This window comes from Camelus bactrianus, chromosome 17 (assembly GCF_048773025.1).
Source record: "Camelus bactrianus isolate YW-2024 breed Bactrian camel chromosome 17, ASM4877302v1, whole genome shotgun sequence".
Lineage (NCBI taxonomy): Eukaryota > Metazoa > Chordata > Mammalia > Artiodactyla > Camelidae > Camelus > Camelus bactrianus.
In genome coordinates this window covers 33,968,682-33,995,724 of record NC_133555.1, presented here as the reverse complement: position 1 = coordinate 33,995,724, position 27,043 = coordinate 33,968,682, and the positions used below count along the sequence as shown (strand labels likewise).

The following is a 27,043-nucleotide window of genomic DNA, read 5'->3' as shown; positions in this document are numbered from 1 at the left end:
CTTATTTTATGTTTATTTCATCTTATTTAACTTAAAAAAAAAACTTTATTAGTGTAAAATAAAACAAAAATAGAGGAAACAAGACCCCCCCAAAAAAGTATAGCTTAGTGAATTATAAGGTCAACAAATAGAGCTTTGTTGGCCCCCAGAGGCCTTTCCATGGGCCCCAACCCTGCCCCAGCCCTTTTTTTTCCTTCCTTCCCAAGGTGACCACTTTCTGTCTTTTTGTATCCATTTCCTTACATTTATTCTTATTTAAAAATTTTTTTTTTTGCTGGGGAGCTGGTAATTAGGTTGGTTGGTTGGTTGGTTTTCTAATGAAAGTGCTGGGAATTGAACCCAGGACCTCATGCATGCTAAGCACATGCTCTACCCCTGAGCTATACCCTCCCCTTCCTTATGTTTCTTTATAGTTTTATCTCCAAAATATGTATCCTTAAACACTGAGTTTAATTTTGTCCATTTTTGAAAATTGGCATATCTTTTAATCTACATTTTCTCCCCTTTGTCCTCTTTTCTTGCAATTACCTGCTGAAGAACCTGGGTCCTTAGACCTGTAGAATCTCCCACAGTCCAGATTTAGCAGATTGTGTCGCAGGGTGCAATTCAGCATTCTCTTCTCTGTATTTCCTGTGAATTGGCAGCCTTATCCAATGGCTTTATCAGCCTCAAGTTTGGTCCCTTTGGCAAGGCTAGGATGGTTTGGGTCTTTCCTCCGGAGTGCTGCTTTCCTCATGTTCCATACTTTGCTCAAAGCAGGTACCCAGAGCACCACTTCTGTGGCAGGATGATGGGGTCTGAGGAGAGGCCAGGCCCAGCTCAGGCTCTCAGTGGCTCTGTGATCCTTGATCCTTGTCAAACCAGTTTCCCCAGCACGGATGTGACAGATGTTGCAAGAGGAAAAGCCTGGATGTGTCCTTTGGCCTAATTCACTTAGATGAGTTTAAAGTGCTGTCTGCCTCTCAGGCCCTCCCTTCTTCCTTCAAATTTCCCTTCTCCCCCCAATACTCGGCTACTCTGCCTTTCATTGTCTGTTCTTTTTTTGCCCCCTCTTCAGTTTTCCTCTCTTCTTTCCCCCTTTGTTGATAGAGTGTTCTGATGGGGAAAATATTGAGAGAGACTTAGGAGAGGAATTCTCATCCTGCTTAATTGCTCACTATCTGGGGACTGTGGAAGCCTTGGTTTACCCACCTGTAAAATGTAGGTGTTGCTCCTGATGACTTAAATGGTCGGTTCAAACTGTGTCTTATGAGTATTGTGTTTTACAAATTTTCTCTGTGTTTGAAAGTTATTTTAGAGGATTTTCCTGCTTCTCTAGGTAGGGCACTCGGCCCCAGTGGTAAGAAAATGGAGAAATGGGTAGAGCTTGGACAGCAGCCAGAATCTAGTTTGTCCCTATACCTGCACCATCAGGCCGGGTAGGTTGGGTGGAGGATAGTAGAAAGCTTTGTGGGCTGTGGTCATGACCTCACCTGCTGGTCTCAAGTTCTAGGTACAGAAACTTCCCTTTCTGAATGGGGAGGTGTGTCAGCAGCCAGCTGCCAGCTGCCAGCTGCCAGCTGCTGCCCTGCTGGTTGGTGGCTGAAGATGTGGGCATGTGGAGGGCCAAGAGTAACTGTTGCGTGAAAGTAGGCTCAGGCTCGAGGCCCAGGAACTTGTCAGCTAGTCCTGGCTTTCCTGTCTGGAGGCCCCACTCCAGCTTACCCCAGAATTTGACGGGCAGTGCAAGTCTGTGTCTGGTGTGAGGGCAACTAAGTGCTCACCTCATAGACAGAACCACTGCCTGGAAGAAAAGGGCTGTGCTCATGATTGGCCTATATCTTTGTATATACCAAGCCCACTGCCGTTCAAGTGAGAATGCCCCTGAGAAGAGGTGTTGTGTGATGTACCAGGATTTATCTGGCCTTTCCCCACTGATGTGACACTTACCATGTGCCTGTGGAGTTTTTGTTGTGCTGTTATTTCACACATTTAAAATTTCATTCATTTTTATACTTAAATAATTTTTTAAAATTTTTATTGAAGTATAGTTGATTTACAATGTGTTAGTTTCAGATGTATAGCAAAGTGATTCAGTTATATATATATATATATACTTTTTCAGATTCTTTTATACTTAAATGATTTTTAAGCCATGTAAATTCAGATTTTTTGCATCCTGTTTGTCTATCAAGGTTGCTTAGGCCTAAGGAGGTAGACCAGTTTTGTTTTCTTGTTTGGAATCTAAGTTTTCTGAGTGTTGTTCTTTAGGGAGGAGAATGTAAGGAATTCCAGAGTCAGGGAGGCGTGTGCTGTGCTGGTGGAAGGGCTGGAGGGGCTGCTGGGCATTGCTCAGGAGCTGCCCGAAGAAGGAGTGGGTGTCAGCAGCAGGCACGGCGGTGAGGAAAGTGCTGAATCTCCTGTATGAGAGATCTGTACCACTACACTTAAAAGTTGAATTACTCAGAATTTGGTGAGGTCAAAACCACAGCCACAGTTAGTTGCTTAGGTGGCGAAGCAGAAGGTAAAGCTGTGTTTTCTGGTGTTGGCTGCTCTGGTGTTCTTTGGTGTTTGTGATCAGCTAGGAGTGAACGTCCTTAGAGGGAGTCCTAGTTTCACCTCAGGGCAGTCAGATAGCAGCCCTCCACCAAAATGATCCCAGGCCAGAGCTGAGTTACTTCATCCTTTAGGCTTTGAAAATCTATTCTTTTATAGATGGAGTTGTTTCACTGAATCTCCTGCTAACCAGTAGTGTTTGATTTTTTGATGTTACTGTTTAAAAAACTGAAGTATAATTTACATGTAGCAAAATGCATAAATCATAAATGTACAACTCGACAGTTTTACAGATGTATACATCACTCAGATCAAGGTATAGAAAATTTCCAGAAGGTTCTATTTGCCTTTATCTAATCAGTATCTCCCCAAAGGTAACCACTCTTCTGATCTCTGTCCTTGAGCTTAGTTTTACTGCTCTTGACCTTCATGTAAGTGGAGTGGTAGAGTACATGTGTACTCTCATGTGCCTGTCTTTTCTTGCTGAATGTTAAGCCTCTGATGTCTTCGTGGTTCTATACAACAGTTTGTTCTTTTGTTGTTGTTTAGTATTTCACATATGAATATACCATAATTTACTGCTTTTGTTGGTGGACATTTGGGTTGTTTCTAACTTTTGACTATCATGAATGATACTGTTATAAACCATTCTTGTCCATGGCTTCTGGGTATACACCTAAGAGTGAAATACTGGATATATTTGATATCTTAATTACAAGGAATTTTGTTTATATGCCTCTGTTGTATTTTATTTTTGAACTTTTTATCATAGAGAATTTCAAGTACACTCAAAGACAGAATAATACAATGAATCTCATGTACCTATCACCAGTCCCAACATCCATCAATAACTGGCCAGTCATGCCCCAATCACACTCCCAGCTGTTGTCCCCTCCCCCCCATTATCTTGAAGCAAATCTCAGACATCCTGTCATTTCATCCATCCATCCTTTAGTGTATATCTTTAGAATATTAATGTAACCACAACAGCTGCTGAATGGCTTCATGCCCTTTCTCTCTGGTCCTGGTGTTTCTCTCTGGGGGTTTGTATCATGAGCCTCATGGTGGTAAGTGGTTCCCTGTTCCTGTTCCTCCTTATCTAGGTGGAGTTGCATATGTCACCTGTTTTTTCTGGGCAGCCTTTGAACCAGGAACCAGTATGGTACAGATTTGGGAGTGTCATCTTAGGACTATGGAATGACAGTTACTGTCGTGGGCACGACTTCCTATTGGGCTACTTGTTCATGAACAAGTTAGGCTGATCAAAGAGAAAGATGAAAGTGGACTGGGGAGGCTCAGGCACACAACTGCCTGTCCCAGATGGCTGCACTGGCCTGCGTCAGATGGTTCTTACCCCAGTGCCCCAAGAGTCTGGAGGGTATGACCTCCAGGACTGCTGGGCTCCAGCATTCCTCCCAGGCCTTGCCCCTCAGTTGAAGAAAAATAGGCCTCAAACTTAGACTTGACAGTATGGTTTAGAAAAGGTTAATGTTTTTCAGAACACTGAAACTACAGTATGCAGATTAGATTTGAGAGCCCCTAAATACTCTCTAACTTCCCTCTCCCATCCTCCTAGCGCTCAACATTTGTACTCGTGTTCCCACTGCCCTGAACCAGAGCTCTTCTAGGGTAGGCCCAGGAGGTGCCCGGGTCCAGAGGGCTGGTCCACAATAGGAGCAAAGAGCACCACAGATACCTTATTATTTGGAGAAATTAGCCCATAAATTTTCCATAGCAATTTTCCTCTGAGGTAGTCAAGTTTGAGTAGAAAAACATAGTGCCATGTTTTGATTCATTAGTCATCTGGATGCTCACCCTCCCATATTTTCATGCTGGCTAACTATGAAGTACCACTACTCCCAGCTTGAATTTATGATACTTACTGCCCACTCTGTCCATTAATCCAACAATATGAGAGGGGCATACAGCTGTCTCATACTGTTTCAACCTGTCCCACCCTCCTTCCTCTTCCATCTTGTTATTAATGAAGGAGTTTGACAGTAACTAAATTTTAGTGAAAGTTAAGGGGAAAATCACTCGTATCTTTAGATGGGAATGTAAACTGAAAGGCATTTTGCCAGTATCTATCAATTCTACCTATATAACCTTTATAACCTTTGACCCAGCAATTCCACATCTAGGATTTTATCCTCAAATTTCCTACCAGAAGAGTGCAAGTCTGAGAGGGAGAGAGCACCCTTGAGAGGACACCATGCAGGATGCTTACACATGGATGTGCCATCAGCAGCAGGGGGAATGAGAAGGTGGAGCCACCCACTGGGGCTGACGTTTGTTGGTTCTAGTAAATTTTAAAAAGTAACAATTATGAAGCATATGATTCCATTTGAGTTTTAAGAATAGAATAAAAGATGTATTTGTTTATGTGTTTAGAGATATACTAAATGTGTCATTTGTGGAGAGCTACTGAAGACACCAGCCTGCCTACCTGAGGGCCTGGGAAGAAAACCTTCTTTTCACTATGCCTCCCCCACATGTGTATTGTTGGAATTTATTTTACCTCCATGTAAATTACTTTTATTACATTAGGTCCAAAGGACCAGACAGTTGACGGCATCATTTTGAGGCTTCTTGTGTATCTTCTGAATTGTGCCTGGGAATTATTAGTGGGAATCTGATAACTGGGAAACGCTGATTTCAGCCTGCCCAGATCTTGTGTTTAGCTCTGGGACCTCTGAACTTGGTGATGGTTTGGTCAGGGTTTTTTTCCTCCAGAAGGGAAGGCTCCTGGGAAGGAAAGATGAAACTATTTTTAGGCTTGAGCAAACATAGCCCAGTGTAGTAATTTCAGGCCCCAGTGTGACATTTTCTTCCATTATAATCCGAGTCACTTTTAAAACAAATAAACAAGTCCTTTTTTGTGTATATTTTATGTTTGTAGTGTTTCTAGAGGGAGATGCTTTTAAGATACCTTCTTTTCCCCATATAAACTTGGAGGGCTTGGGGGCCTGGTGGGCTTTGTTTTGAATCATGCAGTCAGGGGCCTTGGTGCCTGGAATCTGGAATGCTGGTGGACAAAAAGTGCTAGGGTGTGAGGTAAGTGGTAGGATTGGGGTTACTTAGGCCATCACAGTTTACAGAGCTCTTCGGCTGACTTTGCGTCACAACTGTGGGTGAATTATCTCTGCTTTTCCAAAGAAGAACTGAAGTCCTGAGAGGGGCAACAGACCATGGCCCACACTCCTTTTTATTAACACTTGTTTTCTTTCCATTTCACATAGCATATATTTTTGTAACTTAAAAATCTGATATAACTTCAGACTTAGAGAAAAATTGCAAGAATAGTACTCCTCAATACTAATGAGTCACCATTTATTTACATTTTGCCTTGTTTGCTTTGTCATTCTCTCTTTTCTCTTTATATATTTTTTCCCCGAACCATCTGAGTAATTGGCAAACATCATGCCTCTTTACTCCTAAATACCTAATTGTGTATTTCCTAAGAAAAAGAACATTCTTTTACACAACCACAGTACATCTGTCAACATGAGGAAACTTAACACTGGTATAATATCTACATTCCTTATTCACATTTCCTCAGTTATCCCAATCGCATCTTTGATAGCCCCATGTGAGCAGACACAACATGCTGGCTTGTCATCATAATCAGTACTGGTTGAAGAGGTAGCCGACAGTTTTTTCCTCTGTAAAGTTGACTTTTTTCCTTTTGCAATTAATAAGTAATTTATGGGAGGATACTATGTAACTATCCTGTTCCTTATCAAACTTTGAGCCTCTACTTTCAGCATACAGTGATGCGTCTAAGACCATCATTCCTTCAGTATTAGTTATCACTTTACTCAAAGGAGAGGTTTCTTGCCTCCTTGTTTATTCATTGGTTTATTTATATTAGTTCATATCGATCTTATTCAATGGGATATAGCTCATTCTTGTCGTTATTCATATTGATGCCCAGATAGTCCCAGGAGGCCAGTGGGAGCCCCTTTAGGCTGGCTTCTGTGTTCTTTTGACATGTCCTCATCTTTGAGCACTTCCTGACTTCCTGATGCAACAGGATATTCCAAGTTTCTTGTCCCAGCCTGGCATCAGCCCTTGGTTTCTTTTAGTTGAAGTGGTGTTTAGAAACCAACATATGGATGCATGGTACATATTTTCATTTACTGAAAGTCTTTTAAAATAAATCTGATTTTGTATTCAGTTAATAATGTTGCAGTTGAATAAAGGAATTTCATGAGTTGACTAAAGGAGTTCCAGTTCTTGATTTTCATTATAAGTGAAAGAAGTGAACACATGATATTAGCAGAGTAAGATGGACTTTAGCAACAAAATAAAAGAAGGTCCTGCCTGCTCAAAAAGAATTTATTTCTACTTAATTGTTACAGAAATGATCAGAACCCAGCATACTAAGTCCTCTGCCCAGGTGATTCTAACATGCAGCCAGGGTCTGGAGCCACTGCTCCAGAGCTTAGGAGAGCTTGTATCCTCGGTTGAAGTAAGAAACTTAGCATTCTCACAAAGGCAGAATTGGGCATTCAGAAGGTGCTCATGAACCTGCCCATTAGATGGACCAAAGCTCATTTGAGGAAGATGGTCACTGAGATAACAAGCTTTAGGTGACCTTGGTGGCCATTGCATCAGAAAGGGGTGCCTTCTGTTTCCCTTTTCCTGAGAACTATTCATGCCTGTCACTGGAAATGTCCAGCTGTTTTTGAAGTGGTAAAGGAAAGGGAAGGAGTGAACTTTGGTATAGTGCCACATTTGAGGAAAAGCATTGATTTATGTTAATTCCCCAACCAAATGTTTGTTGAGCACCTGTTCCACTGAGGGGTTGATCAGATGTGGGAGTAAGCATTCCAGGTTAAGTGGAGCATGGTTGTGCTGTAGGAACACCAGCAGCTCTGTATTCAGGAGAACGTGCTGTGGAGCATACTTGTTCTAGGCGTGGCAGAGTTTGGGTGTGTTTGATAGAAGGGGAAGCACTCCAGAGTGGTGAAGGAAGGGCAGTCTCTCAGGAGAGGAGGACTTGGAGCCTAGTCCTGAAGATAAGCAGAGAAGCTGAGGGTTCAGTAGACGTCGCTGTGCTGGGCAGTGAGGCATTATCGTAGCTTGTGTAGGAGCAGAGCCCAGAACAGAGTGACCCGAGGTTGGGCGTGAGCCAGGAACCTTGGACAAGTCACTGACCAAAGCCAGTTTGGGGCCAAGGGGTGGGCAGGGGAAGGACTCAGCGCACGCTCTCTCAGGTCTTTGACCTTTCTTGAACTTGACTGGAATGCTGGGTCTTGACCCATATCATTGGGTGGTGATAGTGGGCCCGTCTCCCTGGTAAGGCCAAGGGAAAGCAGCTGACTGCCTAGACCCTTCTATCCCTTCCCATCCCGGTGTTCTTGGTTAGACAGACTGGTCTAGGAAGTGGAGGTCACACTCTGAGACCTCAGCTTTCTCTGATTGGTGCTGATCTGCACTCTTATCCACCCTGTCCAGGCTCTGCTGTCTAGCCCCCATTGATCAGCCTGAGCCCAGGACCTAGTGAATTAGACCCTGTTCCAGCCTTCAGGGGACACCTAGTCTGGCGGGGAAAGTTTTTATTGAGAAATAAGAGAAACTCATGATTTTTCTTGAGACTAATCATCTAAATAAGAGCAGGCATTTTCATTTTTATGGTGTTCTTCATTTGTGAAGAGACTAAAACAAACGGAATGGAGTTGAAATTAAAGAGCAGACGGGGGATAGGATGGCATCTGAAATTTAGTAGATGGTCAAAATTTGTTGAATAAAAACCATCAAGGAAATATAATTCCTATCGTGTGTTTCCTTGTTAGAGCAAGGTGCTTATGGAAAAAGAAAAGTAATTGCTGCCAAAGTATCATTATTTAATTTGCCATTTGCTTAAGTTATCTCTGTTCACGCTATTGATTATTACTGTACTTGGTATTATTTCATTCTGTATTGCCTAGAAAACAAGGATTCTGAGAACAAACTTAGATTTATAAAATAATTTTTAAAAAATCCTGTCAGCCAAAAAATTGCTGTTGCTCCATTGCACCCGCTGGTGCTATGCTCTCTGGAGTACTGTGACCTCTGATAGTCACTGACCTCTTTCCTGTCCTGTTCCCAGAGGACAGCCACACCTGACATTCTGATGGGCAGGACCACTGCTTTCCTGTTGAGGGGTAGGTGAAGTTAGAACATGTTCATTCTCCTTCAGAACGTTTTGGACATGACTGCTTTAAAGCCTGTTGTGTCCAGGCCCATAATACATGCTGTGCACCCACCGTTTACAGGCCTTGGTGCCCAGGCACTGCACTTGTTGCTGTGAGTCATCAAGCAGGACATGAGCCACAAAGAAGTAACCAGAACCAGACAAGTGCACACCAGTCCTGCTCGAGGTACTCACTGAGTCTTAGATGCCTGTTGAGTTTGAAGCCCTGTCACTTCCTTGACCTTGTGGTCAGTGTCAAATTCAAGTACTTAAGTCTATAAAAGCAAAAGATAGGTGAGATCCCTGGATGCATTGCAGGTAATCCAGAAAGCAGATGTGCAAGCTTTAAATTAGTCTTCTTTGAATTAGCTGCAGTTATTTACAGGGAAGATGCTCCCAGAAGCTGCTGCTCAAGTTTTTGCAGTTGCACTAATCTCTGGGGTACGAGAGGTGGAAACTCTGGTGTCAGGAGCGTGCTGGGTGACTTCCTGCTTCTTAGCCCTTTATCAGCCCTTTTATCAGTCGGATTCTGCAGGGCAGCTTAGTCTGAGAAGATAGAATCAGAGCTCTGTCTAGTTTACTCATACTTTCTCTTTTGCCTGTGACCTCTCTGCCTTCCTGTCCTTTTCCTTTTACTGACCAAGGAGTTTCTGAGAGGCAGGCAGTGGCTATCCCCATGGCTCTGTGAGGGGCCAGCCTGTTAGGAGGACTGTGTTGCCATGAAATCACTCACAGTGTCATCTTGATCCCTGCATGAGATAAATGCAAAGAGGAGGTTCCTGACTCTTAATTAGGTCTGTTCTTAAGACACAGAACTTTTAAGTTTCATTGGATTGGTATACAATGAGAAGACATAAAAGAAACTTGTCATGTACAAAAGAGGTCCTTTAAGTTGTTAGCGCTCAGTGCAAATGATTTACACAGAGACAGGGAAGGGCAGGGCGCCTCTGTGCTCACATCAGAAGCCAGTTGAAGATTCTTGGGAAAAGTAGATAAACTATCTGAAGAATTAAGCTGTGGGCTTGTGGGATCTTTGTCCGTCCGCGCTGTGGGAGTCCATTTGTGCCTGACAGTGGCTCACCTTGAAAATTTAGGAGATCTTGGCTCTGTTTGGAAGAAGGAAACAACACCTTCATGCATTAGGAGATTCTGACCACCACTGAGAAGTGCTTGGTAGCTGCTATTTTATCTTCATTACTTGGGAATATATAGATTATGGCTGCACCCTTTTAATAAGACAGGCGAGCTGTTACATGTGTCCTTCTCTTACCTTTTTTATGCTTTTAATTTTTAATCCTTGGATTCTAAAATTCAGGAATTAATTTCCAAATAATTACTACTAAGTAAAAACTCACTTTGTCCTTTGTGCCAAGGGAGTGATCAAAGCCTGCAGAACAAGGAGGTAGAAGCAGTGGGAGGTGAGGACAAGTGTCTTCAAGGATTTCTTCAGTCATGTTAAACCTGGGTGTAAATCTGTTGTGGCAGACAACGACTGGGAATCTGGAGCTTTGAGGAGGAGGAAAGCACTTGGAAGTAATGGGTTTTCTCTGTCTTACTTGGTGTAGAGGTGCCTGAACTGGATACATTTCTTTGCATCGGTGCTGTGGTCCTTGAGGAGCAGCCGGGCATCCTCTGCTGGGGAAGGCCAGCAGTGCAGGAGTTGATGGGATTTAGCCCAGGAGCTTTGCCTTCAGCAGTTCACTGGGAACTGGCATTCTCAGGTGCCACTCTAAGTCTGATTCTGAGGTCATGCATGGCAGGCGTCAGTGTTGGCCTTGTCCACTGCTTTGCTGCCTGGTCTTAGAGTGGCCATGGCTTTGCAGAGCAGGGGTTCCAGAAGTCTGCAAGGCCATCTTTTGGCTGTTTTGCTTCAGCCTTTGGAAACACACCCCTAAAACCTATCAGAGAAGTTTGTGATTATTTAGATTTTGTAGCTGTGGCAAGGCTGAGGTAGGTAGAAGGGTCAGTTAGACAGAGCCATATGTGGGAGGGAAGGAATTCTGCTAGCAAGAAAGTCTGAGCAAAGGGAGTGGGTACCAGTTGTGTCTTGTCCTTTTATAAGCAAGTCTTGTTGATCTGGCAATTTCTGGCGTGGCTGAAATGTTCTTGATGGTTGAGCCCTAAGAATGTGGCCCCAAATAAGAATGTGGCGAAAGCAGGTCACAACTTAAACACAGAAGATTGAGTATTTGCCTAGATACACACTCATTGCACTTTACAGTGCAAGAACTCCCAGTCAGCAGGGGCCAGGACACCCCGTCTGGCTCCTGACCCTGTATTGTGAGGCTGCAGGCAGGGTCAAGGGCTGCAGTAAGGGGGGACCTGGGTAGGGAGTTGGGAGTGACTGGGGCCACTCTGATAATTTCATCTCACTTCTGTGTTCTGGAGTCTGATTAGCCAATTAGGTTAGGAAAGCCAGCAGTCAGCACACTTTTTCTAAATTTAATTCATTGAGGTCAGATTAGCATATTAGTTTTAGGCTATGGTATTTATTTTTAATCTTTTGTAGTACAATGGAAGAAATATCAGGAAGCTTAGCTTTTAACTTCGAAGTGTGAAATCAAGTGATTACTTGTTTTGTGTTTGGTGAATCATTTTGGGGATTTAGTGGAAACCCCATCCCTATACCCCGATGTCTGGTGAGTGCCTGCTTGGTGCTCGGCATCTACTGGGGGAGAGGGCAGCCAAGCATATGCAACACGAGATCCATGCAGTGGACCTCTTCCCCCTCCTTTCCTCTTCAGGCAGCCCTCGGAGTCCAGCCTTGACCCAGACAGACATTGACCATCCTGCCCTGACAGTGTTGTCCCAACTCTACCCTTGTACTAAGATGAGGAAGGGATTGGATAGCCAGGGGAGGTTTGGGAAATCAGAAGGCAACTTTTACTTTCTAGTAAGCGCCCCCTTGGAAAACACCTATAATTTATAAGTACTTAGTTTATTACTTCTTGTGTTTTATGATTTAGTAATGTATGTAAATCTTAATTGGCTAATCTTATGCATGGGAAGACTACATGCATAGCAAATAAAGCTTCACACCCAGCACAGGGTAGATAGTCCATAAATAAGCACTGAAGTGTTAATTATTGTTGGGCTGTCTTGAGATGGCTATAGTTTACTTCAGTTGCCTTCTTGTTTGCCACAAGGGTACACGGATGTGGTAATTCGTCCCCACTTGTATTCTGCCAAGTCTGGCCACCCACCTCTCACACTTACTCCCCCACTTCCACCCCACCTCCCAGTTCAGCTGCTGCAGCCAAATGGACAGTTAAGCCTGGGCCTTGTCTTTGGGCTCAGAGTATCCTTTTCCATCCTCAGTGCCCTACCTGGGCATCAATAATGAAAAGACTGGACCTAAACCTCATTAAGTCTTTTTTCTGAAGTCTGGTTGGTGTGACTTTTGGGTAATGAGGATTTAAAAAAATACTTATTTATAATTGTAGTAAAATATACATAGTATTAAATTTGTCATCTTAACCATTAAATCTTTTAAAAAATTGTGATAAAATACACGTAAAACTTACCATCTTAACCACTTTAAGTGTACAGTTCAGTAATGAGTAATGTTTAACAGCAGCATATGGAGTTCAGTGGAGTGTAGAAGGAACTGTTTTTCAATGAGCTTGATCACATAAGATGTTAAAAATCTACCCAGATTAAAAACCACAGTCCAGTGGAGAATGGCCATTCAGCCCTGGCTTTGGAACCTTGTCTTTCTATCCTTCCTCTAGGGTGTGTTTGTACCTGAGTTTGTACCCAGGTATGAAACTTTTACTTCCTTCCTGTCTTTGTTGAAAAAAATCCCATCACCATCAGCAGAAACCTCTGCCCTTCCTGGACCTTTGCTTTTGATGATAACTGAGAGTTTGCAAGAGTTTTCTAAGTGAAAAAAGCATTCGGATAGCTTTTCTGTTTGATAAACTGTTGTGTAAGACTTGCTGTGTTTGTGACCCTGGACTATATTGACGAGTTCCCAGCCCCCCGATGGTGTCTTCGCTAGGCTGCCCCCACACCTCTGGTATTCTTCCCATGGTGCACAGGCCAGGCAGGAACTTGCTTCATGTCAGGGAAATCTCTTCTGCGTCCTGAGCTGTGAAGGATTTTAGGATGATACCTTGCATTTTCACCAGTGACTTGGCTCAACACCTTCTTCATCTGATGCTAAGGGATGAAAAAGTTCTGTTTTAAGCTCAAAGCAGAGAAATCTTTTTAGTATTTAAAGTCCAAATAAACAGTGACTTCACACTATTGTTTTCCATTGTGTTGAGTACATCCTGTTGGCCATCAGATTGAGCAGTTTTAAACTCATTAACCCACTAACTTTTTTATATTAATGTTAGACTCACATTTAACTTCTGAGTGTCTGGACAAAAACCTTTTTGCTAGATGGAACCTAAAGTGGTTGCTCCAGTTAAGATGATTGCTTTTGCTTTTCCCAAAACCGTTTAAAATAGGGACATGGGTTTTACTATTATTGTTTGGTTTTAAAAAGGAAATCCCATTTTCCTTAATTACCAAGGTGAATGGTTGCAATTTGACAGTTTAAGTACTATTTTTAGGTAACATAGCTATTGGAGAGTAGGGGTTCCTGCCAGTGGTGGGGTGGGCTGCTTCTGCCTCATTTTGTGTGGTTAATAATGAGATGAATATCACAAGTTTTCCTTCATTCTTAGAAAGTAAAAACTAGTAGGGAGCTATTCTTTCAGAGTTTTTAGTTAAGATATTTCAAAGTTTCATTCTCTATGGGTTTCTCTGCATACGAGGAAACATTAAATTTTCTATGAATTGAGTTAATGCCATTTATGCCTTTGTTCCTTGCATTTTTTTGACTGGAAAGTATTTATTGGCTGAACCTCCTGTGTGCATGGGGGTACTCATTAGCTCTGGGAGATAGCCTCAGCAGAACAGAGCTGCTTCTCTCCTGGGGCTGGAATTCCAGAGGAATCCCCTAGTTCCCAGAGACTGAAGGCTGTCTGGACAGGGTAGGGTCACAGGGCCTTATGCCTCATGGCTTGTGTACACACACACACACACACACACACACACACACACACGTACACACACACGTACACACACACGTACACACACACACACACTTCATGCTCCAGTTTGCATATAAATAGGGATTAATATCAGTGACAGGAAGGAGGCTTCTTTTCTGCTGAACTCTGCCTCGGATGTCTGGGGTCCTCACCTGTCACTGAATAATGCTTTTGATTCCCTAGTTGTGTCCTTGCTGACTAATCTGATAAACTTTAAATACACCTTTTAGGCACTGATGAAAACTTGACTTTTTATTTCTGCTCATCACTGAAGAGTCCTCAGTGTCACAGTTGGAGAAAGGAAGTATGCCCGTTTTTCACCCCTTATACCATGGCTGTTGAGCATGTGTTTGGAATGCCAAGTGCTTCACCAAAGCTCTGGGAAAGCTCCTCTTCACAGAACTGTATTTTGCTGGGGCCTGGAGTAGTGCTGAGCTCAGACTTAGCAGCAGGCATTGCATTGGGGGCTGGCACAGAGGAATGAGTTACCCTTTCCCACTCTTCTCAGTAGGAGAGCCTCGGCAGCTTCTGTCAGCCAAACAGTAATGCGTTCAGCTGAGACATACTTTTGGAGTACCCTGAGCGCTTCTGGCGTTCCAGAGGGTATACTGTGAGTGCATGTGCAGCGTTAAAGTGAGTGGCTGTGTCAGGAAGATTGGGTGACTCTGGTTGGTTTCTCTGGTTCCTGAGCACCTTCTCCTCCCACCATGCTCTGGCCACAGATTCAGTGTGACCATCGTTGAGGATTACCTCTCTTTAGGCCTTGGTTCTGAAAAATGAGAAGGAGGATCTCTGTAGTGCCTCCATGTCTGAATGACCAAGTGTGTGAGTATGAGACTGTAGAAAAGCCTTCCAGAGGGAGGTCCTAATACTGGTGTTTGGGTGCAGCCTGACAAGTCCCTACAACAGGGAGATGTGACCCTTGCTTACAGGAAGCCAGTATCAGAAAGATACAAGGCTGCTTTTTGCCAGTTTACAAAAAGACCTTTTCTCACCAGAACATGGAAAACCAACACACAGCAGTTGGAGTTGTGCCCTGGACATTGCCCGCTTGCTAAATGCAGAGCACTTAGTCATGCTCATGAAACAGATACCCTGTGTTGTCATATGTCTGCAGATAGCTGACTGAGCTTATGTTCCTGGTAGGACAGGGTGTGTCTCATACTGTTGCTGTTTTCAAATAAGCTGAGAATTTTAAAATGGAGAATCAGATTAGAAAAGTAAAAGATCAACAGGATCTAATAAGTAGAAAAGTAAGTACACAAAAGAGTAAAGACGTAGGAAGAGACTTTAAAAAAGCAAAAGGCCTGTATCTGCCCCATTCATTTCTTAGGTCTGTGCTTGGCATACGTCAGTGATTGCAACAGTTGGGTCCCTGCCCTTCCACAACTTAACAGTCTTGTGGAGTGTTGGTTGAGCTGAGCCATTTACTAAATAAGAGTTAATCTGTATAAGAAAGGAAAAAGCCATTAAAGGAAGCACTATGCAACAGGAAAGAAAACACTAAAGTTAAAATTTAAGGTAGTATAAAACAAAAGACATAGAACATTTAAAAAAATTAAGTGATAAAATAAGGAGTATAGAAGCACAGACAATTAAGAAACTGGGAGATACAAAAAAGAAACAGAAAAGAATTTAAAAGAAAAGCCTTAAATTTAGGGCACTTTATAGAGGTCTGAGGAGAAGACCTCCACCCAGGGTACAGTGAACACCAGTTGTTGAGGAATCAAGTGTTTCCTTCCTTGTCTTTCCTGGAAGAGGGCCCCGCTGGGAGTTAAGTGGCTCTTGGAACTGATGCCCACAGGACCCCAGCTTCTAAGTCCATGGTCATTTGGTGACCCCCTCGAGAAGTGTACTTAACACTGCTGGCAGATCTGGTGGGCATAAGTGATCTAGTCTTGTCCTGTTGGCAGGGAAGAAAGGTCCCTTTTGAGGAATGTGTCTGAAGTCCTGTGAGAGCTACCTGATCACATGTGGCCTTGGAGTGGAACAAGGTAGTGGAAACAGGAAGGAAGACAGTATTGTATCTCTTACTTATCTCACATTGATGAGAGGATTGTGCCAAATGATAAGACATCTTCATTAGCTTTCTAAGGTAGGTGAATTTCAGATCCTGCCTCATACCTTTATAGAACAGCACCATGTGTTTTTCTGAACCCTTAGGGAGAAAGTGCTGTCCTAGGAAGTAGGGCTGCATGCAGACTCTGTTCTCAGCGGGGCTGTGTAAACCTGTGTGACTTGGGCACCAAGAGGGAGAAGTGGACAGAGATGAGGGTGGTGGGTGGGGTAGGGTTGGGGCAGTGCAGGAGCTCCAGGGGCTGGGATCTGGATTTTAGATGCCATTCAGAATATGCCAGACACATGTTTGAGGATGGGGCTTTCCAGTTCTGAGAAGGTGGTGAACAAGACCCAGATAGTTGAAATAGGGCAGGAAGTGCTGGCTGTTTTAGGGTTTTTATTGAGATCACAGGACTCAGATAAGCTCTTCACTTGCATGTTTCAGTACTCAGCAGAGAACATAGACTAACAGCATTACATGTAACCCAAGTATCTGCCACCCAGCTTTGTCATATCTGAATGTTCTTCTGTATTTTTGTAAGATCCTGTTTTAGAAAGTAAAGCAGTTATAAATTTGGAGACTCATGAACCCCTTCTTTTTCCTTTGCCCTCTTCCTAGACTGACCATGATCCTGAATTTGGTGTTCATGATCTCATACATGATTTTACATTTGTATGAATCTATAAGTGGTATATAAACATTTTACATAAGCGGCATTAATATCTTTATGCAGTGAACTCTTTTTGCTAAACATTTTTTGAGATTTATCAATTTTAGTTCTTATAATTTTAGTTGATTTTAATCGTCTACAGAATTTTATGACGTGAATGTAACTACAGCCTGTTGGTGCTTTCTCCAGTTGGAGTTGTTTCCAGCTTTCCAGTGTTGTAGTGAATGTGCTTGCTCTAACTCCATGTATGTGTGTGCATTCCTCTGGGTGTGCACTTAGGAATGGAAGGGCCCAGCTGGGCTGGTGAGTCCTCTCCAAGAGATTGGACCAGGCAATGCTGGACTAGCCATGCAGTTCCTTCCTCTTAGTGATGTCACATTTCAACATTTTTGCCTATTCTGATTGTTATGGAAAGGTTTTTTCATGTTGCTTTAATTTCCTTCCCCCTGATTACTAATGAGGTTGAGTATCTTTTTGTATGTTTATTGCTATTCAGGTTTTCTTTTCTGTGAATTACCTATTTGTTATCTCTTCTGTCTTCAGCCCATTTTTATTGTTTCAGAGCACTTGATGTATTTTGATAAGGATCCTTTAGCTATCCTATGCATTGAAAAAGCTCTCTCCTATACTTTAGTTGGTCCTTTTTACTTTCCTTATGGTATCCTGTATTGTACAGAAATTAAAAATTCTAATTGAAATTTACCTTTTTTTTTTAGGTTTAAAAACCTTTTTTGAGTGTGGATTCACATGCAGTTGTTAAAAATAATACAGAGAGATCCTATGCACCCTTTACACAATTTCCCCCCCCCCATGGTAACAGTTTAAATCATAGTACAATATCACAACCAGGATATTGACATTGATACAGTCAAAACATAGAACATTTTCATCACCACAGGGATCGCTCATGTTGCCCTTTCATAGCCACCACTAACCTGTCTTCCCTTTCTATAATTTTGTCACTTCAAGAGTGTTATATAAATGAAATCGTGTAGTATGTAATCTTTTGGGATTAACATTTTTCACCCCCCATAACTCCCTTGAGATTCATCCAAATTGTTGAGCATCAGTAGTTCATTCCTTTTTATTGCTCATTAGTATTCCATGGTATGGACATACCACAGTTTAACCATTCATCCTTTGAAGGGACATTTGGGTTGTACCATTTGTTGAGAAAGCTATTTCTCCCCCATTTGATTGCTTTTGCACCTTTGTCAAAAATCTGTTGAGCATTCTTGTTTAGGTCTGTTTCTGGATTCTCTATTCTGTTCCATTGTTTGTCCCTCTACCAATACAGTCTTGATTACTTCACTAGTTTAGTTGTTACTGTAGGTGGAATAATTCCTATTTTTTTTTTTCCTTTTCAAAATTGTTTTTGTTACTGTATTGAGAGGCTGTAGCTGGTGTAGTAAATTTAAGAATATGCAGATTATGACTTGCTGATGAGAGGGCACAAGTCATCCACATAAGGTCAGCAAGGTAGCTCCCTCAGCATCTGAGCTCCCACTTTGGGGAAGCGAAAACCATAGGTTCCTTTTGATTGAAGATGCAGTTTAAATCCACGCACACAAAGGAAGTAAAGATCTATTACTTACAGATCCCAGAAATAGAGGGTAGGAGTGGGAATGGGTGGGCAGTGAGCCAGGGAAAGGGCAGTCCTCTATACCAGGTCACAAGCCAGTAGGAGATGTAGAGTACCTATGATTTACATAGTGTTTGGGGCAGAGGATTCAACTCTTAAGTGGTTATTTTAAAAGGAGCCTCAGGAAAAGCAGAAGTGGGAACTTACAGCGGGAATCCTAAGCTCAGATCCTAGCTGAATGTTCAGACTTTGGGTATGAGCAGGGTTATCATACTGTGAAATGCCTAGGCAGCAACTCAAAATAGTTGTTTTTCTCATCACAGCTATTCTAGTTCCTTTCCATGTAAATTTTAGAGTAATCTTGTCTATATCTACAAAAATTCTTGCTGGGATTTTTAATAGGAACTGCATTAAACCTTGACTTAGTTTTCTAGGGCTGCCATAAAAATTTACTGCAATCTTAGTGGCTTTGAGTAACACACACATTTATTCTTTCCTAGTTCTGGAGACCAGAAGTGTAAAATCAAGGTATTGGCAAAGGCTGTTACTCCCTTTGTGGGTTCTGGGGGAAGAATCTCTTCCTTGTCTCTTCTAGCTTCTGGTGGCTGCGACTATTTGGCATTCCTTGGCTTGTGACCACATCACTCCAATCTCTGCCTCAGCCTTCACATTTTCTTCTCCATCTGCCTGTGTGTATAATCTCCCTCTGCCTCTTATAATTGCAACTGTGATTGGATTTAAGGCCAACCTGGATAATCTCCTCATGTCAAGATTCTTAGTTTAATCACATCTGCAAAAGCTTTCTTCATAAAGTACATTTATAGATTATAGGGATTAGGACCTGATATTTTTGGGTAGCCATTATTTAGCCTATCACAAACTTATATATCAACCTGGAGAGAATTGTTACGATATTGAGCTTTCCATCCCATTAACACAGCATGTCTCTCCATTTGTTTAGATCTTTGATTTCTTTCACTAGTGTTGTCTAATTTTCAGCATACAAATCCTGTACATGTATTGTTGGATTTATACCTACATATTTCCTTTTTTAAACGATTTAAATGGTATCATCTTTTAAATTTGGTGTTCCCATGTTTATTTCTAGCATTTAGAAATACAGTTGATTTTTGTGTGTTTGTTTTGTTTCCTGTGGCCTTGCTAAACTTGCTTATTTGTTCTAGGAGTTTGTTCTATAGATTCCTTGGGATTTTCTACATAGACAATTAAGTCATATGCAAGTAGGGACAGTTTTATTTTTCCTCTTACCATCTATATGCCTTTTTGTTTCCTTTTCTTGCCTTATTACCCTGGCTAGAACTTCTAGCACTGTGTCAGATAAGAGCAGTGAGAACAGACATACTTGTCTTGTTTCTGACCATAAGGAGAAAGCATTCAGTCTGTCACCATTAAGTGTAGTGTTAGCTATATGTTTTTTGTAGATGCTCTTTATGAAGTTGAGAAAGCTCCCGTCTGTTCCTGTTTTTCTGAGAGTATTTATCATGAATGGGTGTTGAATTTTGTTAGGTACTTTTTCTGTATCAATTGATAAGATCATGTGATTTTTGTTCTTTAGTCTGTTAATATGGTAGATTACATTTTTCAAATATTGAACTGGCCTTGCATCCTGGAATAAGTGCCACTTGGTCGTGGTGTATAGTTCTTTTTATATATTACTAATTCTATTTGTTAATGTTTTGTTAAAAATTTTGTGTCTATGTTCATGAGAGGTTTTTTTGGTATTTGATTTAGGTATCAGAGTACTGCTTGCTTCATAAAATGAATAGGCAAGTATTTCTTCTTTCTGGAAAAGATTATAGAATTGGTGTTAATTCTTCTTTAAAGGTTTGGTAGACTCTATTGGTGAAGCCATCTGGACCTGGAGATTGCTTTTTGTGGAAGTGTGTATTCTTCATTTTTATTTTTATTTATTTTTTAAATTGAAATACAATCGGTTTACAATGTTGTGTTAATTTCTGGTGTACTTTGTGGGAGTTTTTAAATTGCAAATTCAGTTTCCTTAATAGTTTCTTTAATAGAAATTATCTGTATCATAGTGGGTGAATTGTAGTAGTTTGTAGTTTTTAAGGAATTGGCCTATTTCATTTGAATTATCTAATTTATCTGTGAGTTATTTGTGGAATTTCCTTATTATCCTTTTGATGTCCGCAGGATCTGTAGTGATATCCCATGTTTCATTCCTGATACTGGTAATTTGTGTCTTCTCTGCTTTGTCAGTTTTATTAGAGACTTGTCAATTCTATTAATCTTTTCAAAGAACCAGTTTTTATTTTATTTATTTTTCTATTTTTGTTTTCAATTTTTTTTAATTCTGTCTGTACTTTATTTTTTCCTTTCTTCTGCTTGCTTTTGGTTTATTTTGCTCTTTCTCTCTCTCTCTCTTTTTTTTTTTAAGATCTTGAGGTGGGAGCATAGATTATTGGTTTGAGATTTTCTTTTTTTTCTAGTGGATTCAATGCTATAAATTCACTCCAAGTGCTGCTTTAGCTGTGTTCTGCAAATTTCAGTACAGCCCTACAAATGTATTTTTATTTTCATTCCGTTCAATGTACTCTTTTTATTTGCCTTGAGACTTGCTCTCTGATGTGGGAATTATTTAAAAGTATGTTTTCAAGTGTTTGGAGATGTTCCTGTTATCTTTGTGTTACAGATTTCTAATTTGATTCCATTGTGGTTGGAATTATTTTAGTTCCTTTGAATTTGTTGAGGTTTGTTTCATGGCCCTAGATGTGGTCTATCAGGATATATGTCCTGTGGACATTTGAAAAGAATATGTGCTCTGTTGTCAGGCAGAGTATTCTATAAGTGGTAATTAAATCATGCTGATAATATTTTTTGGTTTTTTTGTATCCTTGCTGGTTTTCTTTCTAGTTGCTCTAGCAGTTGTTGAGAGAGTGATGTTGAAATTTCCAACTTGAATTGTGGATTTCTTTATTTTTCCTTTCAGTTCTATCAGTTTTTGCTTCGCATGTTCTGCAATTCCGTTGTTTGGTGCATACACATTGAAAGTTGCTATTCTTGATAGATTGACCCTTTTAGCATAACGTCCCTTTTTGTTCTGATAATCTTCTTTGCTCTGAAGTCTATTAATACAGCTGCTCCTGCTTCCCTTTAATTATTGTTTGCATGATATATCTTTTTCCATCCTTTTATTGTCTACCTGCTTTTGTCATCTTGGTGATGTCATCTGTTGATTATCTTTTTTTGATTCAGTTTGGGATCTTCCTGGTTCTTGATACGACGAGTGATTTTTGATTGAAATCTGAACAGTTTTATTTTTTGTTCTGAAACTAGATTCTGTTTTAACTGGCCTTTGTCTCACACTTCTCTGGAAGGGGAATGGTAGAGGCGGCACTGTCTGATTACTGGGAAGTTTAGGTAGAAGTTGAGGTTTAGTACTCAGCCTTTGTTGACACCTGAAGGCAGGTGAAGTCCTTGTTACTGCTGGGTTGGGGTGGGAGTTCTGGTTCCCTAGACTTCACTCCCACTGATCATTGGTAAAAATTCTGACTTGCCAGTAGTCCTCTCTGACACCATCCCAGCAGGGAGAGGGAGAGGCTCCTTCTTACTGCTTGGATGGGAATATAGAAATCCAAGTTCCCCATGTGGTTTCCACTGACATCAGGGGGCTAGAGGAAAAGAGGTGGTGCATTGTTACTGGCCAGTGGGGATGAAAGTCCTGACTCCCTCCCCAGTAGACATATTAGGGCGCCTTGTTGTAGCCTTATGAGGGTGGAAGTATAGGCTCCCTCCTTGGCCTTTGGTGGTGTGGGTGGGACTGGGGCCACAGTTTTTTCTGTGGAGTTTGGCTAGAATAGAGCTGTTATTGTCTAAATATTTTCTGTCTTGCTAGGCTACCCTTCCTGCTCCTTTGGCTAAAGAGAGCAGACTTTTGTTAGGAATTTTTTTGTCTCATCTGTTGGCACTTCTGGGTTGTCAGCTTCCTCAGCTCTAATTCTAGGATATATGAGGCAAAAAGGAAACTCATAACTATGTCTTTCCTTGAGTCCTGGGGTCCCTAGCTGGTTTTGTTTTCTTCTCTTGACTTTTTAGAGTCTCTTGTTTAATATATATACACATATATCTAAGACTTTTCATTGTATTTAGTGGGAAACTAAGGAAAAATACATCTACTCCATCTTCATAGAAGTGAAATTCAATGATTATTTTTCCTTTTGTTTTGTCTTTTAAAATGAAATCCTTCCTTATTCTGACATTCTACTATATTCTAAAATTTTTAAAGTTCTGCCTTTTACATTTGTGTATCTAATCCACCTGGGATTTATCTTGTTTTTTGATAAAGTGACAGAAGAACCTAATTGTGTTTGTTTTTCTACATAGATGATCACTTGTCCTGGCACATTTGAACAGCTTCTTTGCAAGCTGGTTTTGAGCTCTCCCTCTAGTTCCACAGTCCATTGTCTACTCTGTCCCATGTGATACTGCATTAAATACAGTAGCTTTATGATAAGTCTTTGTTTGGTAGAATAGGACTCTCAGCCCTCAAAATTGTTATACTAAGATTCTTGGATTTTGTTTCTGTCTCATGAATTTTAGTTTAAAAACAGGAATAGCAAAATCAATAGCAAAAAAAAAAAAAAAAACCCTCTTGGAGTTGGCTTGGATTTGCATTGACTTTAGAAGACACTGCCCATTTCAATGACCTTATTTTCTTCAGCAATTTTATTTACTTTCCAGGTCAGAAAATATCACGTGGTCCCTCAACAGCTTGGCTCAGGGCAGGGCTTCATCCTTTTCCAGAATGGGAAATTGCTTGTGATGGCTGTGGTCACCTATGGGCACCCAGAAAGTTACACAATGCATCTGTGTGGCTGCCAGCCTATGAGCAGTGTCATGAGCTGCCTGAAACTGGTGTGGGGGAGAGGGGGCAATGTGCAGGGTTCTAGTTACTCTTTTGGGGGGTGGGGGGCAAAAGAGTTCAGTAAGTTTGTTCACTGGCATCGAGTTTGCAACTATATGTAACATATGGGGTGTAAGAAGTGGGCAATTGCTATATTTCTCTGTGCAAATACTTGGCTTTTTAGTCTTTTTTAAAGTATTTTTTAAAGACTTAATAATTGTGACATTTGCCACATTGTTTTATCTGTGTATATACATGCACACATTTTTTCCCCCTTGGACCATTTCAAAATGAGTTGCAGAGACTTTTGATACTTCATACCTAAATACTTCAAAACTGAGTAGTCTCCTATCAAGCTACACCAGCATCATCTCATCTAAGAAAATTAACAATAAATCTAATCTCCAGCCCATGTACAGAATTCCCTGTTAACCCTTTGGGAGCTGGGCTTGTGTGTTTGTTTTGTTTTGTTTTGTTTTGTTTTGTTTTGTTTTGTTTTGTTTTGTTTTGAAGTAAGTCCAGGATCCAACCAGAATACACAGGTTGCATTTGGTTAGTCTTTAAATCTAGAACAGTTCCCTTGTGTTTAGAGGTTTCAGCATTTAGAAAGACTAGACTGGTTATCTTGTAGAAGGTCCCACATTCTAGATTTGTCTGATTGTGTCTTTATGGCCCGAATGTTTCCTATAAACTGGAAGTTAGGTCTGGAGCAGCACTGCCCAACAGAAGTATAATGAGCCATGTATGTCATTAAATATTTTCTGGTAGCCACATGAAAAAAAAATAAGCAGGTGGAATTAGTTTTAATTATATAGTATTTAATTTTAAATTAGTTACCATTTATTAATATTTATTTACTTAACCATATTTAATATTTTTACATGCAAAATATTATTTCAATATGTAATCAATATTTTTAAAGTATTAATGAGATATTTTACATTCCTTTTTTTATACTAAGTTTTCAAAATCCACTGTGTATTTTACACTTAATGGGCCAGCCACATTTCCAGTGCTCAGAAGCCACGTGTAGCTGGTGGCTCTGTACTGGACAGCACAGGGTGAGACTTGATCCAACTTAGGGTAGATGTTTTTGGCAGGAACACTGAGGGGGTAATAACTGCCAGTGTTCAAATTTGAAACCATGAGGATTGCTCAAGTCTGAGTCTGCTCTTCTTCTTTTTCAGGCTCTGGGTGCTCTGGGATGGAGCAGGTGTGCAGAGGGTGAGGACCCAGTTCTGGGACCACATCGCTTGCTTCCTCTCTTAGAGAGACTATCGGCTTGAGCAGACTCGGGCCCAGGATGAGGATGTCTGTGGGCCTCTCGCTGCTGCTCCCTCTCTGGGGGAGGACCTTTCTCCTTCTGCTCTCCGTGGCTGTGACTCAGTCCCACTGGCCCAGTGAACCTTCGGAAGCCGTCAAGGACTGGGAGAACCATCTCGAGGCGTCCATGCACTCAGTGCTCTCAGACCTCCACGAGGCTATTCCCACAGTGGTTGGCATTCCTGATGGCACGGCTATTGTTGGACGCTCATTTCGAGTGACCATTCCAACAGATTCAGTTGCCTCCAATGGAGATGTCATCAAGGTGAGACTGAGAGGGGTGGATATAGCTCAATGGTAGAGCAGATGCCTGGCATGCATGAAGTCCTGGGTTCAACCCCCAGCACCTCCATTAAAAATAAATGAATAAGTAAAAACCTAATCCCCCCCCAGAAAAACCCAAACAAACAAACAAACAAACAGGGTGAGGCTGAATATAAAGTGTAAATGAGGAAGAATTCTCATCTCCCATTTTAGTTTTGATTTTAGTTTAGTTTTTTTGTTTGCTTGTTTTTTAGTTTAGATTTAGCTTTTCAGTTTTCCAACAATTCTGAGTTCAGTTCTTCCAGGACCTGCTAAGTGTTCCTTGGGAGAAGGACAGCCACTGATGTTCCTAAGAGAGTCCCCTTAAATCTCAGAATAGTATCCTAAACCTTTATTCTTGCTCCCATTTTGAGTGTGTCACCATTAAAAAGCCTTTACATCTGTACTCTGGAAGGTCTTGGTCATCAAATTAGGGATTTGATGGAAGAACCTGTGTATAGGAAAAGGTCTCCTTTCATTAGCCATTTCTTGGGATTAAACCAAGAAATACAGAACTTTTAAATGCTTTGGACCTATTTTTGAAAAATAAGGTATAAGGTAAATATCAGAGTTTTGCTCTATTTACTAATGTATTTGGTCACGTAAGAACCAAAATTAGAACCTAGATTTTAGCCTTGCCTCATTTCCTTTTGGGGAAGCAACCCAGAGAACAAGGGGATCTGAGATCCATGTGACAGAAGAGTGTCTTGGCCAATTCAGGATGGAGATCAGGTGAAACAGGAAGATTTTAGGTGAAGAAATCCCTTTGCCTGGGGTTGTGGGACCTTGGAATTTCCCCTCTCTCCTGAGTGAGTTTGCATGGTGGCCACATGGGTGGGTGGGGTGTACCCCTCAAGCTATGCATGTCTCCTACAGCACAGATCAGCTCACTTTTTCTTAGAAAGGGCCACGTAGTAAATAATTTTTCTGGCATTGGTGGCCTACGGTTTCTGTTGCAACTCTTCAGCTTTGTCAGCGTAGTATGAAAGTAGCCATAGACTGTATGCAAATGAATGAGCATGGCTCTGTTCCAATAAAACTGTACTGAAACTAAAATTTGAATTTCATATAATTTTTACATGTCAAGAAATGCTATATCTTCTTTTGATTTTTTTCCCCCCTCAATTATTTAAAAATTGCAAAAACATGTTTAGCTCATGGGCTATACAAAAACCACATATCATCCCACGTTTGACTCATGGCCATAGTTTGCTGACCGTTGCCCTACAGCGTTCTTTCCCCAGAGGTGTGGCTTAAAAATGAACTAAAAATATTCCAAGATCTGTACTTTGTTATGGTAGTTTTTGTATCTGTTTTGCATTCAGACTTCTACATACACAGTGTTCTGGTTATTTATTGGTATGTTTAAAGCACCAAAATGTAGTGATTTAAAACAACCAATTTGTTTTGCTCACAATTTTGTGGACAAGAACTCGGATTCAGAACTCATCTGGGAATCCCTGTTGCACATGGCATTACCTAGAGTGGCTCATCTGGGCCTGGAAGATCCACTTCCAAAATGGCTCATTCATGGCTGGCAAGTTGGTGCTGCCTGCTGACAGGGAACCTAGCTGGGGCTGTTGCTCAGGATCCTTGGTTCCTCTCCATGTAGACCTTTCCACGGGCTGCTTGGATTTCCTCACAGCACAACAGCTGGGTTCCAAGACTGGGTATCCCAAGATACAGGAAGTGGAAGCTGCCAGTCTCTTAAGGCCTGGGTTTGGAAACTTGCACAGTGACACTTCTTTGTACTCCATTGGTCAAAGCACAAACAGTCTCTGGTGAGTCTTTACCAACTTGCTGTTCTCTGACCCTCAAGTCTTGGCATCTAGATTGGAAATGGTCACAAATTCCATGCCACTCATCCCATTGAGAGGTGTCTGTGCCCCTTTCCCTTGAATCTGGGCAGACTCACTCCTTACCTGACCATCCTTGTGTTCTCTTCTTTTTCCCTTTTGGCCCTTTCTCTTTAGGTCATGACTTGTTCTCAAGGTGGCCTTATGATCCTAGCTCACTTTCATAGAGCTCTTTCTAGTTTGTAGAGTGTAAAAGAGTTCCATGTAATCTTCATAATACCCCAGTAAGCTAGATTCTAGTTTGACCATTAGGTGAAGAATGAAAGTTATGGAGGTACATTTCTTACCCAACTTCAAATTTTTCATCTTCTGAATATCCAAACCCTGCAGTGGTTCCCCTTGTTCCAGTGCCCACTGGAATGTTGTGCATAGGTTAATCTTGACCAGAGGTGCCTTGAATCAATAAAGTGAGCTGGATATTTACTGTATCTGGCAGAGAGACATCTAACAGGCTTATTCACCATGGGAGTAAAGAGATTTTACTAGGGAAACAGGATTTTATCTGAGCATATTTATCTGCAGAAAGCAGACCATTTAGTAGCTGATTAACCTGTGGAAAAACAGATGAAGATGTGTAATTCTTCATCCCAGTCTTAACATCAGGGCTGTGTGG

General features: G+C 41.3%; 1 protein-coding gene across 8 annotated transcripts in view; it reads left to right on the top strand.

The window, feature by feature from the left end:
• The window catches only part of DAG1 (dystroglycan 1), a 54,796-nt gene that overhangs the window by 14,619 nt on the left and 13,134 nt on the right, over positions 1-27,043 (top strand). For all 8 annotated transcript variants that reach the window (XM_045505943.2, XM_074344892.1, XM_074344894.1 and 5 more), the window contains one exon: positions 24,136-24,536. In XM_045505943.2, coding sequence (XP_045361899.2) covers positions 24,252-24,536 — 285 coding nt within the window. In that variant the 5' untranslated portion in view covers positions 24,136-24,251. The remainder of the gene's footprint in view (positions 1-24,135; positions 24,537-27,043) is intronic.